Source organism: Budorcas taxicolor, chromosome 15, assembly GCF_023091745.1.
Source record: "Budorcas taxicolor isolate Tak-1 chromosome 15, Takin1.1, whole genome shotgun sequence".
NCBI classification, from domain to species: domain Eukaryota; kingdom Metazoa; phylum Chordata; class Mammalia; order Artiodactyla; family Bovidae; genus Budorcas; species Budorcas taxicolor.
Window position 1 is genome coordinate 37,404,609 of NC_068924.1, and position 15,969 is coordinate 37,420,577.

The 15,969-nt window shown below is 38.2% G+C and overlaps 1 protein-coding gene across 1 annotated transcript in view; it reads right to left on the reverse strand.

The window, feature by feature from the left end:
- PDE3B (phosphodiesterase 3B) overlaps window positions 1-15,969 on the reverse strand; it is a 177,609-nt gene that overhangs the window by 47,748 nt on the left and 113,892 nt on the right. The window contains exons 3-4 of the mRNA XM_052652560.1: window positions 4,468-4,716; window positions 1,582-1,724 (exon numbers count right to left, since the gene is read on the reverse strand). Of these exons, the coding sequence (XP_052508520.1) occupies window positions 1,582-1,724; window positions 4,468-4,716 (392 nt within the window). The remainder of the gene's footprint in view (window positions 1-1,581; window positions 1,725-4,467; window positions 4,717-15,969) is intronic.

Sequence of the window (15,969 nt, forward strand, 5' to 3'; positions counted from 1 at the left end):
ACCAATTACTTTATCCTTTAGAGTTCTAAATCTTTTATGAGGCATAATAATTTTGTTCTAATGAATATTAAGTAAATATATTGAATCTGCCTGCATGTACCTTTAATTCTGAGATATGTTCATATAAAAATTAGTTTTCCTTGGACCACGTTTCTGTTTTATTATTGATTATGTGGAGGCAGTAGAATAAAAATAACCTTAACTCAATGTATCAGACATTTAATTTTAAAAACGTTGCTCTTACGTCAGTGTGACGGAAAGATGAAAAAATAGAATCATTTTCATCATTCTTTCTTAAACTCAAAACTATTCTCAAGATGATGTCTCCCAGGGTTAAGAAATACCTGTCGTATTTTCAGTTCCTAACGTCATTTATTTCGTCATATCCTGCTTCCATTATAAAAAAAAAAAAAAAAAAAAACGCCAAACAACAGCAACAAAAACTATTATCATGTTTAAGCTCTGGGCAAGCTTTGGACGAAAGCTCATTTTCCTGTAACATTCTCTTCACACTTGAATCCATTCTTGTTTTATGTATCATTTCACTCAGTTTTTCTTTTACAAAAATGGAGTTTCGTTTAGTTGAACGTATTGTAGAAGATTCAAATTAATAAATCACAGAAGAATCTGGAAAATTACAATTATCTAATCATATTTCATATATAAAATGCTAATACAAAGTTGAACAGAAATAGCTCTGATCCAACACTGCCACCTACTGTTTCAAATGTGTAACTACACAGATTGAGTTATTAAAGACCAACACAGCTCAGTCCTAACAGAATGGTTTAACAGGAAATTTACATTGACTACAAAGAGTCTGATACGACTGAGCGACTTCACTCACAATTTAATTAACTATGGTTATGTAACTGACTACATAGATGCCTATAACTCACACAGGAGATAAATATCTGTCCTGGCCATTAAAAGGCAAAGTATGGAATCCTTTGTTTGCAGAGTAAATGGATATGCTTACATTCAGAAGATCTCGGGTCCTGCTATCTCCCAAGCTCTCCTGGCTGTAGTTACCGACACACTTCCTTTGCAGGATAAGCACTGCTTAGTTCCAGGTAAATCCTCAACAGGATACAGAATGTATTAGTAGTCTTAGTTCCCCAGTAGGAACAGGGCTTGAAAGTGTCCTGCTACCTATACCTCACGTCTGAGACAGCATCTGGGGTGTACCGTGGGGTGCTCCTGCTTTCACAAGTCAAACTACTGACCAACAAGAACACTCAGCAGTGGATGATGACTGCCTCCAATTTGGCCACCTCTACCATGGTCTTCCCGGTTTCACATCTAAAACTGATTCTCATTTTCTTACATTGCCTCCCTGGTTCATGTTCTTAGGGCTCCAGCATGCTTTGTATCCAGCTTGCCTGTTTTGGGTGGAGAAGGCAGATTACCTTCTTTTTAAGGATCAGTTTCTCTACCAGGCCACATTACAAACCATGCTGTCCTATACCTAAAACACTTCCAGGGTTCCTTTAGGCTTTCAGAATTATTTCACACTTCATTCACAGACACGAAGTGGCTGTAAGAGATTCAGGCTTCTTGAAAATGCTCTGGGGATTTTACCTTAAAATGCCAAATTCTTGGTGAGGCCGTTTGCCATTATTGCGTTCCCACCTTGGAGAAGTCTGGTCGACAGGTGGCAGACCTGAGGTTCCTGAGCTCCTCCTCAGATGAGGGGTTGGTAAACTATTCCTACTGTTCAGCCCCTGTTGAATAATTTAACAGTGGTTAAAACTGTTACCCTTTAACATGCTGTAAATGTGATGCTAAAGATGGTACATGAAAATATCAGTACAAAGTACAACAAATCCTTGAACAACTTGGGAGTTAGGGGCACCAATATCCTTCATGCAGTTGAATATCCAGGTGTCATTTACAGCAGGCCCTCCCTACATGTTCTTCCTCCATATTTGAGATGCTACATCCATGGATTCCACCAACCACAGATGGTGTAGAACTGTAGTATTTACTACTGAAAAAGATACTCCACATAAGCGGGCCCACACAGTTCAAACCCATGTTATTCAAGGATCAACTGTACATTTTTAGCATGTATAGAAGCAGAATGAATATGTTTTACTCCAAATATCACATTCTATACTGCTCTTTCATTCACCTTTCTCCTATTTAAAAACTGGTTTCTGAATTCCTGATAGTTTAACCAAAAATTTTTTCTTTTGTACATTTTATTCATAGTTTTATGAGAAATAAGCAACTGACAATTTTAAAAGTAGATGTACCCTGAAGAAACTACTTTTAGAGGCCAAGCTTAGGATCGGGGATGAGCCCTATTTCCTAAAGCTTTTGTATTTTAACTACAATGCTAATGTACATAGAGGCTAACTTGCAGAGTTCTGAGCTTCTGAATTAATGACTACATTAAATTCAGAACACCTTTCACATTAAGAATATTTATCCTAATTTCTGAAAATATTCTCAGTTAATCCAAATGTTAACCCAGAATATTCCATTTTTGACCACTCTGAATAGGTGTTTTAGTGAAATTGACATAAAACAGTCTCTGCTTCTTATGAATTTCCCCTATGAGCAGACATGAGACCATCTCAGAGAGATAAATATGTCTTATATTTAAGTTTTCCCAAGGATGTTGATTTTATAAAGATTCAATGTTAGTTACATTTACATTGAAAAAGCTGTTTATGTAACATCCTTTCTGACTATAATTTAGGTCCATATACTCTTTCTTAGTTCTTACCATGCATATAAGACATTTACTTTAAATCATCTCTTCTAAGTCCCTTTTCTTTACTTTTTTCATAAATGCTTTTGCTCTTTTAGGTAACACCAGGCTTTTTATATTCTTTTCCAAAGCAGAGATAAATTAGATATGAAATTTAAGTAAGAAGTTAAAAGAACACAAAGAAAAGAAATAAGGGTTACTTCCTGATTCTTCTATGACTTATTCCTATCAGTAAATTGGAGTACTCAAATAAGCCTGATTACCTAGAATGTTCAGGAAATGAGGCAATTAGGCATCCTGTTTGTTTAAAATGTTTCTAAAATGTACCAGTATGCTTTTCTACACAGTAAACATAGTAACAAACAGAATACTGATATCAATGTGATTTTTAAACATCTCTTTGCCTGGCTGCATGGCTTGCAGGATCTCAGTTCTCCACAGGGACTGAACCCAGGCCACAGTGGTAAAAGCCTGGAAGTCTAACCACGAGGCTGCCAGTGAACTCCCGCAGTGCAATTTTTATGTCTAACAGTTTTAAGAATTATTACTTTTTAAAATTACTATTTGAAACCTCAAATACCAATGGAAAATATAAAGGAAGAGCAACATACCAAATGAAAACCATTAATAACTCAAAATGTATCATTTTATTGATGAATTTATTGCTACCCCTATTTGATGCTGTGATTAACCTCTTTCTCATGGGTAGAGTGCTTTAAAAAAATGTGTGTAACTTCCATTGGGTTTTGAGTAATGCAGCTGCTATTCTACACACTTTAAAAATAAAAGCATCACAACTACTTATCCAAATTTGTGATCAATAATTACCAAAATTTTGCCTTAATCAGGCTTACTTAATTTTTCAACATTTCTATATAACAATGCTGAGAATTAACAAAATGAATTGATGATCAGAGTCTCCAAAAACTATATTTAACTTTTTCTGAACTCTGTATACACTATTACAATGAAAATTAACTGATTGGAATTTCATCTTCTCTTAGTTTCTTTAACCAGCAGAATAAAGTAGTTAAAATAATCTCTAAAATATTTCTATTTTTAAAGTTTTATGATATTAACTACAGGTAAAGGTATCAATTTGACTATTGATAGCCAAATAAAAGAATTAAAAGCACTCTGAATATGCGTAATGTATACCTATTTAGAATAGTGTTTATTATTTTCTAAAGGAAATCCTATTTTGGGTCAATGATATTTAAAGAAAAATCAATCCCATATCTAGTGATGGAAAAATCAATGCTTATTGGGCTACAATAATCTCCAGTGGGTAGAGAGTTCCAAAAAATGTGAAAATCAGTTTAAAATAATGCTATGGAATTTCATGACTATTATAATGATCTTTTTTTTTTTATTGGTCCAAAAAGAATTCCTGGTTTCCAAAAAATAAAATAGATTAATGACACAATTTGACTGCCAGTTTGCTGTACAGCCTGAAAATAAATTTTCCTTCTGTTCTCTGCTTCTTAAAGATAATAAAAAATAGTTACCAATGAAGTTACAACTGCTAATTACAGTAATATTATTCACAATGAAAACTGAATGGTTGCTTCATACTGAACTATTTGAAATTATAACTACCTCTGAAGTCCCAAGCAACTCAGTGTACTATAAAGGAATGAAACCCTTTAAAAAGAAATTCTATTTTATCTAAGATTTAAAGGAGCAGTTTTAACTCAAAAACATTATTAAACATGATAAATAGGGCTGGCTGATTACTGTATTCTGACCTTGTGAAGTTTTCGATCTCCTTTCTCAGCGGGGTCCTCTATCTCAGAGCAGGGATAAAATCCAGGAAATGGTGTGAGGGGATTAATCTTTGGCCTACAGGAGCCTGAGAAAGCACCCATCAAGCTACTGATACTCCGTAGGGAAGCAATGACTTGTGGAGGAAGGGTGGGGTCAACCAGAAGATCTGACACCATATTGCGAGCCTCATTTAGCACTGAAAGATCAACTCCACTTCCACCTCCAGAAATCTAGAAAAGAAAAAAGACATAAAATTACATATTTGTTAGACACAAAATTAAAAAACAAACTTTAAATAAAGTCCATCTAACAATAGCTTAAGTAACTGAATCCTACTAAATATTAATTTTCACTTATTTGGACATAGCATAAATGATATAAGCAGTATGATTCTAACCTTAAAATTTTGATGCTGAAGTATGTAACAGATACTGTGAACTTTAATTTTTTTCTACATTATTCATTAGTATATCTCGTGGGGTATCAGAGTATAAAGGAGACAGTGATTAAACTGAACTGAATGGTTAATACGGAAGGAATAGCATGAGGCTGGGTCCTGAAGAACAGACAGAAAATACTTTTTTTTTTTTAATTTATAAATGTTTCATTGATATATATATTTTTACTTTTCAAAAATACATATGTATTATGTTCAACTCAATTACCCACAGAAATCAGTGCTCTGGTGATCAGAATAGTTAATTAAATGTTACTTTTGTTGTTTTCGAGAAGGAAATGGCAACCCACTCCAGTACTCTTGCCCAGAGAGTCCCATGGAGGGAGGAGCCTGGTAGGCTACAGCCCATGGGGTCGCAAAGAGTCGGACACGACTGAGCGACTTCATTTTCACTTTCTGTTGTTTTACTGTACCTTGAATTTACATTGTTTATAGTTCATAATTATTCAAAGTATCTGTTGAGTTCACTGTTATGTATCCTCACTACATTTTTAAATTGAGAAGTGTTATGAAAGTTAGACCAATAATTAGCTTAATAATGTATTTGCTCTTTGAGGAATTTTTTTTCTTTTTCTTAAGTATTATTTTGTATTACTTTATTTTAAAACATTCCCCATTATTGGGCCATAGCTCAGCTATTTCTAGTTTTTATAAGCGAATACCTCTCTTAATATGTCACTGTAGATAATTAAGCATATTTCTGATCGATAGCTTCCCATTAACTTGAACTACTGAAGCAAAGTAAATGAACATGTTAAAATCACTATAAAACTACCCTTACATATATTGGTCAAACCAGTATTTCCACAAACTGTATATAACAGTATCTGTTTTCCCACACTCTAAGAAATCTGTTGTCATTTGACTTGGGTGTTCCTTTATAGGCAGTGTGTCATTTCTCTCTGGCTGCTTCCAATATATTTTCTTTGCTTTTAATTTTCAAAAGTTTAACATATTTTACAGAAGATTTGTTTTGAGGGTGGGGAACACTGATACTATTTGAGATTCACTCAGCTTTTAAAATATATTTATTTATTTATTTGGCTACACTGGGCCCTAGTTTCAGTATGCAGTATCTTTGGTTGCGGAATGCAAACTCTTTGTTGCATTTCCCTGACCTGGGATTGAACCCAGGCTCCCTGCACTGGAGTGCAGTGTTTTAGCCCCTGGACCACCCAGGAAGTCCCTGCTCAGCTTCTTGAATTTGCAGAATTACATCTTTTACAAAATTTGGGAAGTTTTCAGCTATTATTTCTTCAGATTCCCTCTCCTTCTCAGACACTGATGATTATGAATGCTGGATCTCTTGTCATTGTCCTCCAGGTCCTTAAGATTTTGTTCATTTTGCTTTAATTTCCATTATTGCATTTTGTAGCTCTATAAGCTTCCTCCCCCCTTTTTTGGTAACTTCTACTTTTCTTCTTCTCCTGATATTTTCTATTTCATTTACTTGTTTCAAAAGATTTGTAATTGCTTATTAAGACATTTTTATGATGGCCACTTTAAAATTCCTCAGTTCAGTTCAGTCATTCAGTCGTGTCTAACTCTTTGCGACCCCATCAACCGCAGCACACCAGGCCTCCCTGTCCATCACCAACTGCCAGAGTCTACCCAAACCCATGTCCATTGAGTTGGTGATGCCATCCAACCATCTCATCCTCTGTCGTCCCCTTCTCCCCCTGCCCTTAATCTTTCCCAGCATTAGGGTCTTTTCAAATGAGTCAGCTCTTCACATCAGGTGGCCGAAATATTAAGAGTTTCAGTTTCAGCATCAGTTCTTCCAATGAACACCCAGGACTGATCTCCTTTAGGATGGACTGGTTGGATCTCCTTACAGTCCGAGAGGCTCTGAAGAGTCTTCTCCAACACCACAGTCCAAAAGCATCAATTCTTCGGCGCTCAGCTTTCTTTATCATTCAACTCTCACATCCATACATGACCACTGGAAAAACCATAGCATTGACTAGACAGATCTTTGTTGACAAAGTAATGTCTCTGCTTTTGAATATGCTGTCTAGGTTGGTCATAACTTTCCTTCCAAGGAGTAAGCGTCTTTTAATTTCATGGCTGCAGTCACTGTCTGCAGTGATTTTGGGGACCCAAAAAATAAAGTCTGACACTGTTTCCACTGTTTTCCTATCTATTTGTCATGAAGTGATGAGACCTGATGCCATGATCTTTGTTTTCTGAATGTTGAGCTTTAAGCCAACTTTTTCACTCTCCTCTTTCACTTTCATCAAGAGGCTCTTTAGTTCTTCTTCACTTTTTGCCATAAGGGTGGTGTCATCTGCATATCTGAGGTTCTTGATATTTCTCCTGGCAATCTTGATTCCAGCTTGTGCTTCATCCAGCCCATCATTTCTCATGATGTACTCTGTATGTAAGTTGAATAAGCAGGGTGACAATATACAGCCTTGACGTACTCCTTTTCCTATTTGGAACCAGTCTGTTGTTCCATGTCCAGTTCTAACTGTTGCTTCCTGACCTGCATTCAGGTTTCTTAAGAGGCAGGTCAGGTATTCTGGTATTCACATCTCTTTCAGAATTTTCCACAGTTTATTGTGATCCACGCACTCAAAGGCTTTGGCATAGTCAATAAAGCAGAAGTAGATGTTTTTCTGGAACTCTTTTCCTTTTTTGACGATCCAGTGGATGTTGGTAAATTGATCTCTGGTTCCTCTGCCTTTTCTAAAACCAGCTTGAAAATCTGGAAGTTCATGGTTCACGTATTGCTGAAGCCTAGCTTGGAGAATTTTGAGCACTACTTTACTAGTGTGTGAAATGAGTGCAATTGTATTGTAGTTTGAACATTCTTTGGCATTGCCTTTCTTTGAGATTGGAACGAAAACTGACCTTTTCCAGTCCTGTGGCCACTGCTGAGTTTTCCAAATTTGCCGATATATTGATTGCAGCACTTTCATAGCATCATCTTTTAGGATTTGAAATAGCTCAACTGGAATTCCATCACCTCCACTAGCTTTGTTCGTAGTGATGCTTCCTAAGGCCTACTTGACTTCACATTCCAGGATGTCTGGCTCTAGGTTAGTGTGAGTGATCACACCATCGTGATTATCTGGGTCGTGAAGATTTTTTTTGTACAGTTCTTCTGTGTATTCTTGCCATCTCTTCTTAGTATCTTCTGCTTCTGTTAGGTCCATACCATTTCTGTCCTTTATCGAGCCCATCTTTGCATGAAATGTTCCCTTGGTATCTCTAATTTTCTTGAAGAGATCTCTAGTCTTTCCCATTCTATTGTTTTCCTCTATTTCTTTGCATTGCTCGCTGAGGAAGGCTTTCTTATCTCTCCTTGCTGTTCTTTGGAACTCTGCATTCAGATGGGTATATCTTTCATTTTCTCCTTTGCTTTTCTTTTCTAATTTTTATTTTTACTTTATTTTACTTTACAATACTGTATTGGTTTGCCATACATCTCCTTTGCTTTTCACTTCTCTTCTTTACACAGCTATCTGTAAGGCCTCCTCAGACAGCCATTTTGCTTTTTTGCATTTCTTTTTCTTGGTGATGGTCTTGATTCCTGTCTCCTCTACAATGTCACGAACCTCCATCCATAGTTCATCAGGCACTCTGTCTATCAGATCTAGTCCCTTAAATCTATTAAAATTCCTAGTCAGTTTCAAATCTGATTCATGTTGGTGTTAATAATTGATTATCTTTTCTCACTCAAGTTGTAAGTTTCCTGGTTCTTGATATGACAGGTGATTTTCAAAATTCTTGTCAACATTTTGGTAACTATGCTAGAAGATTCTGGGTCCTATTTACATCTTTTATAGTAGGGGGTGATCTTTCTGTTTAGATTTAGTACTATGTCCTACACTGCTTTTTCAGGCTGTAGTTCTAATGAAATTTAATTTTCAGGGCATTCACAGTGGTATTTTTAGTCTGCCTGATTTCCTTCTGGTTTCACCAGGGCTGGTGCCTAGCAGTGGGAGTTGCAATTTGAGAGACCTGGATTTGATTTGATCCCTGGGTTGGGAAGATCCCCTGGAAAAGGGCATGGCTACCCACTCCAGCATTTTGGCCTGGATAACTCCATGTACAGAGGAGCATGGTGAGCTACGGTCTATGGGGCCGCAAAGAGTCAGCCACCACTGAGGAACTCCCCAGGTTGGGCTATCTGTTGCAAAGTCAGGAAAGGGAGTCTCCAGGCCACAGGACAAAGAGCACTTTCTGGGCCAGGCACCAGTGTTGGGGAGACCTGGCCACCTCCTGCCTTGCTGGGGAAGGAGAGTCTCATACTTAGTAGAGAATGAGCATACTTCCCTGGCCACTTAATATGAATGGAGTTCCAGATCAATTTGCCCTTGGTGGTGTTGGCAAGACTCATTCGGTTTTGAAGAAAGGAAGAGCCTACCAGCATCACAGTCTGTGGCTAGGTTGGAAGTCTACATTACCTTTGCTGTTGGGTGACGGTTGTAAGATACCTTATCACAGGTGTGTGTGTGTGTGGGGGTGTGTGTGTGTGTAATATATATATATGTTAAATATTTTAAAAAAAGAAAAAAGCAGCACAAAATAAGGTTGGAGAAGCATGTTGGAACCAATATTTGAGAACATAAGATTCCAGGATAAGGAATATGGGCAATGGAAAGTCACAGATTTTGAGCAGGTCAAAGAGAAATACAGCAAGAAAAAGAAAAAGGAAGTGATGGAGGGCACCGAAAAGAATGCACTACTTATGATGTTAAAACCCAACAAATGTGTGCGAAAAGAGCATTCCAGGCATACAGACTAGCACGTGCAAACCTGCGGAGGCAGAAGCCTGTCTGGCTAGTTTGAGGAATAACAAGGAGGCCAGTGTAGCAGCAGCAGAGTAAATGAAAAAGAAAGTGTACATGAAGTCAGAGAACTAAAAGGGAGGAAAGGAAGGGACTTTATTGTGTAGGGTCTTTTAAGTCCGTTATTAGGACTTCAGTTTTTATTTTGGATGAGATTGCAGCATAGTGAGCAAGAGACTGACATCACCTGATTAATTTCCTGTCAAACTGAAATATTCAAAGTATTTGTTATAATTTTAAAAGTTGAACCTAAATTCTTATTTCCCATCAGCTTATATTTTGCAAACTCTTGTTTTTGTACTCAGAGTCAAGAATAAATTCTACATTTTACCAGTTATTGCGGGAGTGGAGGAGGGGGAGTACCAGGTGGCTGTGTGTCCCTGCAAATGCTAAAATATTTGCGATATGGCCCTTTATAGGAAAAAACTTGTTTTCTCCTAACTTATGTTATAATTTCAGAGATGCTTAGTATTTATTATTATTGAAATTAATATAATATTAGCTTATATTTTTGTGCTGCTATGTACCAGGCACATATTATTATTATTTTAATCACCCCTCTGGAGGAACTGGTATTATTCAAAATCTATAGATAAGGAAATAGGTTCATAGTGACTTAAGAGGCTTGCCTATTTTTCAGCTGAGAGGGACTAGTTTGTATCAGATCAACTCTACTGCCTAGTACAACTAATCTAGAAAAGCCAAAATACACCAGAAATGTATCCACTTCAGGGCGTCAGAACACAGTCAAGCAGCCAGGGCTTGAAAAAACAGCCGTCTATGGGGTCGCACAGAGTTGGACATGGCTGAAGAGATTTAGCAGCAGCAGAGAAGAGATTGAAGCAAACTGAAACCAATATTCTGTGCTACTTTCTCCTTTCAAGGAATTTGCTACTGATTCATAACTGACAAAAGGGCAGAGAAGATGAGAAGCAGAGTAGTTAAGAGGCTAGGAAATAGCATAGAGCTCTCTTATAGTCTCAAGGGGCTGGGAGACCAAATATGGAATTTAGGGTTATAAAGACAGAGAGCTTTAAATGCTTGCAAGCAAGATCCCAGAGAGAAGAAGAGAACAAAGATGCAAGCCTGAATTTGGAGCTGCCTTCCCCTCTGGAGATATTTGCCAATTTGTAAACAGAGGCCGAAAGATAGAGAAACCAAACAAAAATCCTCAAAAAGATTTCTATTTTGAAAGCAAAATAAAGCTGTCAGCGGTCTCAGTGCTGGAGGGAACAAAACCAAAGTGTTCCGAGAAGAACACCATGAACCAAAGAAACAAGAAAAGACAGAAAGCCTGAATAGTCCTAAAACTTTAAGAAACTTAATAATTTAAAACTTGTCCATAAGAAAAGCTCCAAACTGAGATAGCTTCACCAGAGTATTTTTCCAAAGGAAGAAACGAAACCCATCTTACTAGATTCTTTTAGATAATAGAAAAAAAGTGGGGGGAATTTCCCACCTTATCTTATGAGGCCAGTATAACCTTTATGCCAAAAACATGATAAAAACAATAATCATAAGGCCCACTCTCATGTAAGCATGAATTCAAAATATTAATAAAATCCAGTGATATATATTTTCAAAAAGAAAACAGTTCTTAATCAAATTTGCTTTATTCTGGGAATCCAGGGATGGTTCAACACAGGCCCATAATTAATTTACCACATTAACAGAAAAAAATGGGGGAAAATTCAGGGATCATCTCAATAGACACAGAAAAAGCATCTGATAGAATTCTCGACCCATTTCTGACTTAGAAGAAAAAAGTTTTTGGTGAACTGCGATTAGGATAGAACTTCATTAATCTGTTAAAGGGTACCTATATTAGACATTAGTGGTGAGCATGTTGGATATTTTCTTCCTGAGGTCATGAAGAGGACAAGGCTATCTACTAGTGCCACTTCCATTCAACACTGCATTAGAGATCCTAAACTATACAGTTATGCAAAAAAAGTCTCATATGACTGGAAATAATAAGCCTGTCTTTATTCATTGATGACATTATTATATCCCTAAAAACTCTAAAAGGATCCTCAGACAAGCTATTAGAATTAATAAGTAAATTTAGCAAGGACACTAGATACATGGGTCAATATATAAAAATCAATTAAACTCCCATGGGGCAGCACAAACAGTTAAGAACATGGACTTTCTAAAAATTGCTACCTTTTACATTTTTCAACTTTAAAAATTAAATATCTAAGAACAAATCTATAACAAAATAGATGCATGACACCTGCACTGAAAACATCATTAAGATAAAAGATGACTCAGATAACTGAAGGAATATACCATTTTCATGTATTGAAAGCCTCAGTATAAAAAGATGTAAATTCTCATAGTGATCTATACAGTCAGTAAAATCTCAGTTGAAATCCTAGTATTTCTTTTGGATATGGAAATTTTCAAGTTTATTAAAGAATAGCCAAGATAATTTTGAGGACTAACAAAGCTAGAGAACTTACACTATTATAAAGTTAAAGTAATGAAAATAACAAGGCTGGTATCAGGAGAGACAAATTGACAGACAGAATGGAAAGGCCTGAAACAAATCTACATTTTGTCACTTAAAAGACAAAGGTGAGAAGGAAGCGGAGGAATAGGACGGGGAGACCACTTTCTCCCCCACAAATTCATCAAGAGAACATTTAAACGCTGAGTAAATTCCACAAAACAACCTCTGAATGCCGGCAGAGGACATCAGGCACCCAGAAAAGCAGCCCATTGTCTTCGTAAGGAGGTAGGAAAAAATATAAAAGACAAAAAAAGAGACAAAAGAGGTAGGGAGGGAGCTCCGTCCTGGGAAGGGAGTCTTAAAAAGAGAGAAGTTTCCAAACACTGGGAAACACTCTCCCTGCCAAGTCTGTGGCGAGCCTTGGAAGCACAGAGGGCAGCATAACAGGGAGGAAAAATAAATAAATAATTAAAACCCACAGATTACGAGCCCAAGGATCTGCCCGAATGCCCCGAGTGCAATCTGAGCTAACTAACTTGGGCTAGCAAACCAGACTGTGGGATAACTACCACGCGAAAAGCCAGCTCTAACCTAAGACACCACCAGGCCCGCGCACAGAACAAAGGTCTGAACAGAGATAGCCGACTGCAGGCTATCCCCGTCTGGTGACAGGCAGCCAGAGCCAGAAGGGGGCAATCGCGGCCCCAGAGAGACATTATCTGCACAACTGTAAGCAGGCTTCTTTGCTAACTAAGACTTCTTGGGGTTCTGGACGGTCAACATCCGCCTGAGAAGGTGGGCCGGTTGTACACCCGGAAAACCGAGTGGCAGGGACAGGGGAGGTGATAAGTCGCAGTGACTGCGCTCGCCAAACACCTCATCACCTGAGCTGCTCGGACCTGGGAAGGACACAAAATGCAGGCCCAGCCGAGTCTGCGCCTCTGAGGACTACCCGAGTGCCTGAACCTGAGCGGCTTAGACCTGGGAAGAGCATGCAGCCCAGGGCCGGCCTTGGACGGTTCCCGGCAGAGCAACCTAGAGCCTGAGCAGTGTGAGCAGGGAGGGTACACGCTCCGTGAACAGGGGCAGGCTCAGTGTGGCTGGCGCACTGTGAGCACACGCCAATGTTATTTGTTTGCAGCGTCCCTCCCTCCCCACAGCGCAACTGAACAAGTGAGCCTAAAAAAAGTGTCCACCACCACCCACTTTGTGTCAGGGCGGAAATCAGACACTGAGGAGACCAGCAAACAGAAGAAGCCAAAACAGAGGGAACCGCCTTGGAAGTGACAGGTGCAATAGATTAAAGCCCTGTCGTTAGTACCGACTACATAGGAAGGGGCCCTTAGATCTTGAGAAATATAAGCCGGATCAAGGGACTATCCAAAAATGAACTGACCCCACACTGCCCACAACACCAGAGAAATTCCTAGATATATTTTTACCCTTTTTACGATCATTCTTTTTTTTTTAATTTTTAAAAATTTTTAAGTCCTCTATTACTCCTTTAATTTTCACTTTTATAACCTACTATTACTTTGCAAAAAAAAAAGACCCTATTTTTAAAAAGCAAACTTCATATATATATATATATTTTATAATTTTTGTGACTTTGTTTTTTTTTCTTTTTTTCTTTCTTTTCTTTAATATTGTATTTTTGAAATTCCAAACTCTACTCTAGATTTTTAATCTTTGCTTTTTGGAATTTGTTATCAATTTTGTACCTTTAAGAACCCAATCTTCAGTACCCATTTTTACTTGGGAGCAAGATTACTGGCTTGACTGCTCTCTCCCCCTTTGGACTCTCCTTTTTCTCCACCAGGTCACCTGTGTCTCCTCCCTACCCCCTCTCTTTTCTACCCAACTCTGTAAATTTCTGTGTGTTCCAGACGGTGGAGAACACTTAGGGAACTGATTACTGGCTGGATCTGTCTCCTTTTGATTCACCCCTTTTATCCTCCTGGCCACCTCTGTCTCCTTCCTCCCTCTTCTCTTCTCTGTATAACTCCATGAACATCTCTGAGAGGTCCAGTTGTAGAGTGCACATAAGGAAGTGATTACTGGCTAGCTTGCTCTCTCCTACTGATTCCACCTCATCTCATTTGGGTCACCTCTAACTCCCTCTTCCCTCTTCTCTTCTCCATGTAACTCTGTGAACCTCTCTGGGTGTCCCTCACTGTGGAGAAACTTTTCATCTTTAACCTAGATGTTTCATCAACAGTGCTGTATAGAAGGAGAAGTCTTGAGATTACTGTAAAAATAAGACTGAAAACCAGAAGCAGGAGGCTTAAGTCCAAACCCTGAGAACACCAGAGAACTCCTGACTCCAGGGAACATTAATTGACAGGAGCTCATCAAACGCCTCCATACCTACACTGAAACCAAGCACCACCCAAGGGCCAACAAGTTCCAGAGCAAGATATACCACACAAATTCTCAAGCAACACGGGCACAGCCCCGAGCTTCAATATACAGGCTGCCCAAAGTCACTCCAAACCCAATGACATCTCATAACTCATTACTGAACACTTCATTGCACTCCAGAGAGAAGAAATCCAGCTCCACCCACCAGAACACTGACACAAGCTTCCCTAACCAGGAAACGTTGACAAGCCACCCATACAACCCCACCCACAGCGAGGAAACTCCACAATAAAGAGAACTCCACAAACTGCAAAATACAAAAAGACCACTCCAAACACAGCAATATAAACAAGATGAAGAGACAGAGGAATATCCAGCAGGTAACGGAACAGGATAAATGCCCACCAAACCAAACAAAAGAGGAAGAGATACGGAATCTACCTGATAAAGAACTCCAAATAATGACAGTGAAAATGACCCAAAATCTTGAAATCAAAATGGAATCATAGATAGCCTGGAGAGAAGGATTGAGAAGATGTAAGAAAGTTTTAACAAGGACCTAGAAGAAATAAAAAAGGGTCAATATATAATGAATAATGCAATAAATGAGATCAAAAACACTCTGGAGGCAACAAATAGTAGAATAACAGAGGCAGAAGATAGGATTAGTGAAGTAGAAGATAGAATGGTAGAAATAAATGAATCAGAGAGGAAAAAAGAAAAATGAATTAAAAGAAATGAGGACAATCTCAGAGACCTCCAGGACAGTGTCAAATGCCCCAACATTCGAGTCACAGTAGTCCCAGAAGAAGAAGACAAAAAGAAAGACCATGAGAAAATACTTGAAGAGATAATAGTTGAAAACTTCCCTAAAATGGGGAAGGAAATAATCACCCAAGTCCAAGAAACCCAGAGAGTCCCAAACAGGATAAACCCAAGGTGAAACACCCCAAGAAACATATTAATCAAATTAACAAAGATCAAACACAAAGAACAAATATTAAAAGCAGCAAGGGAAAAACAACAAATATTTTCCATGCAAATAGAGACCAAAAGAAAGCAGGAGTAGCAATACACAAGGGAACCCCCATAAGGATAACTGCAGATCTTTCAACAGAAACTCTTCAAGCCTGGAGGGAATGGCAAGACATACTTAAAGTGATGAACGAAAATAACCTATAGCCCAGATTACTGTACCCAGCAAGGATCTCATTCAAATATGAAGGAGAAATCAAAAGCTTTACAGACAAGCAAAAGCTGAGAGAATTCAGCACCACCAAACCAGCTCTCCAACAAATGCTAAAGGATATTCTCTAGACAGGAAACACAAAAAGGGCATATAAACCCGAACCCAAAACAATAAAGTAAATCGCAACGGGATCATACTTATCAATAATTACCTTAAACATAAGTG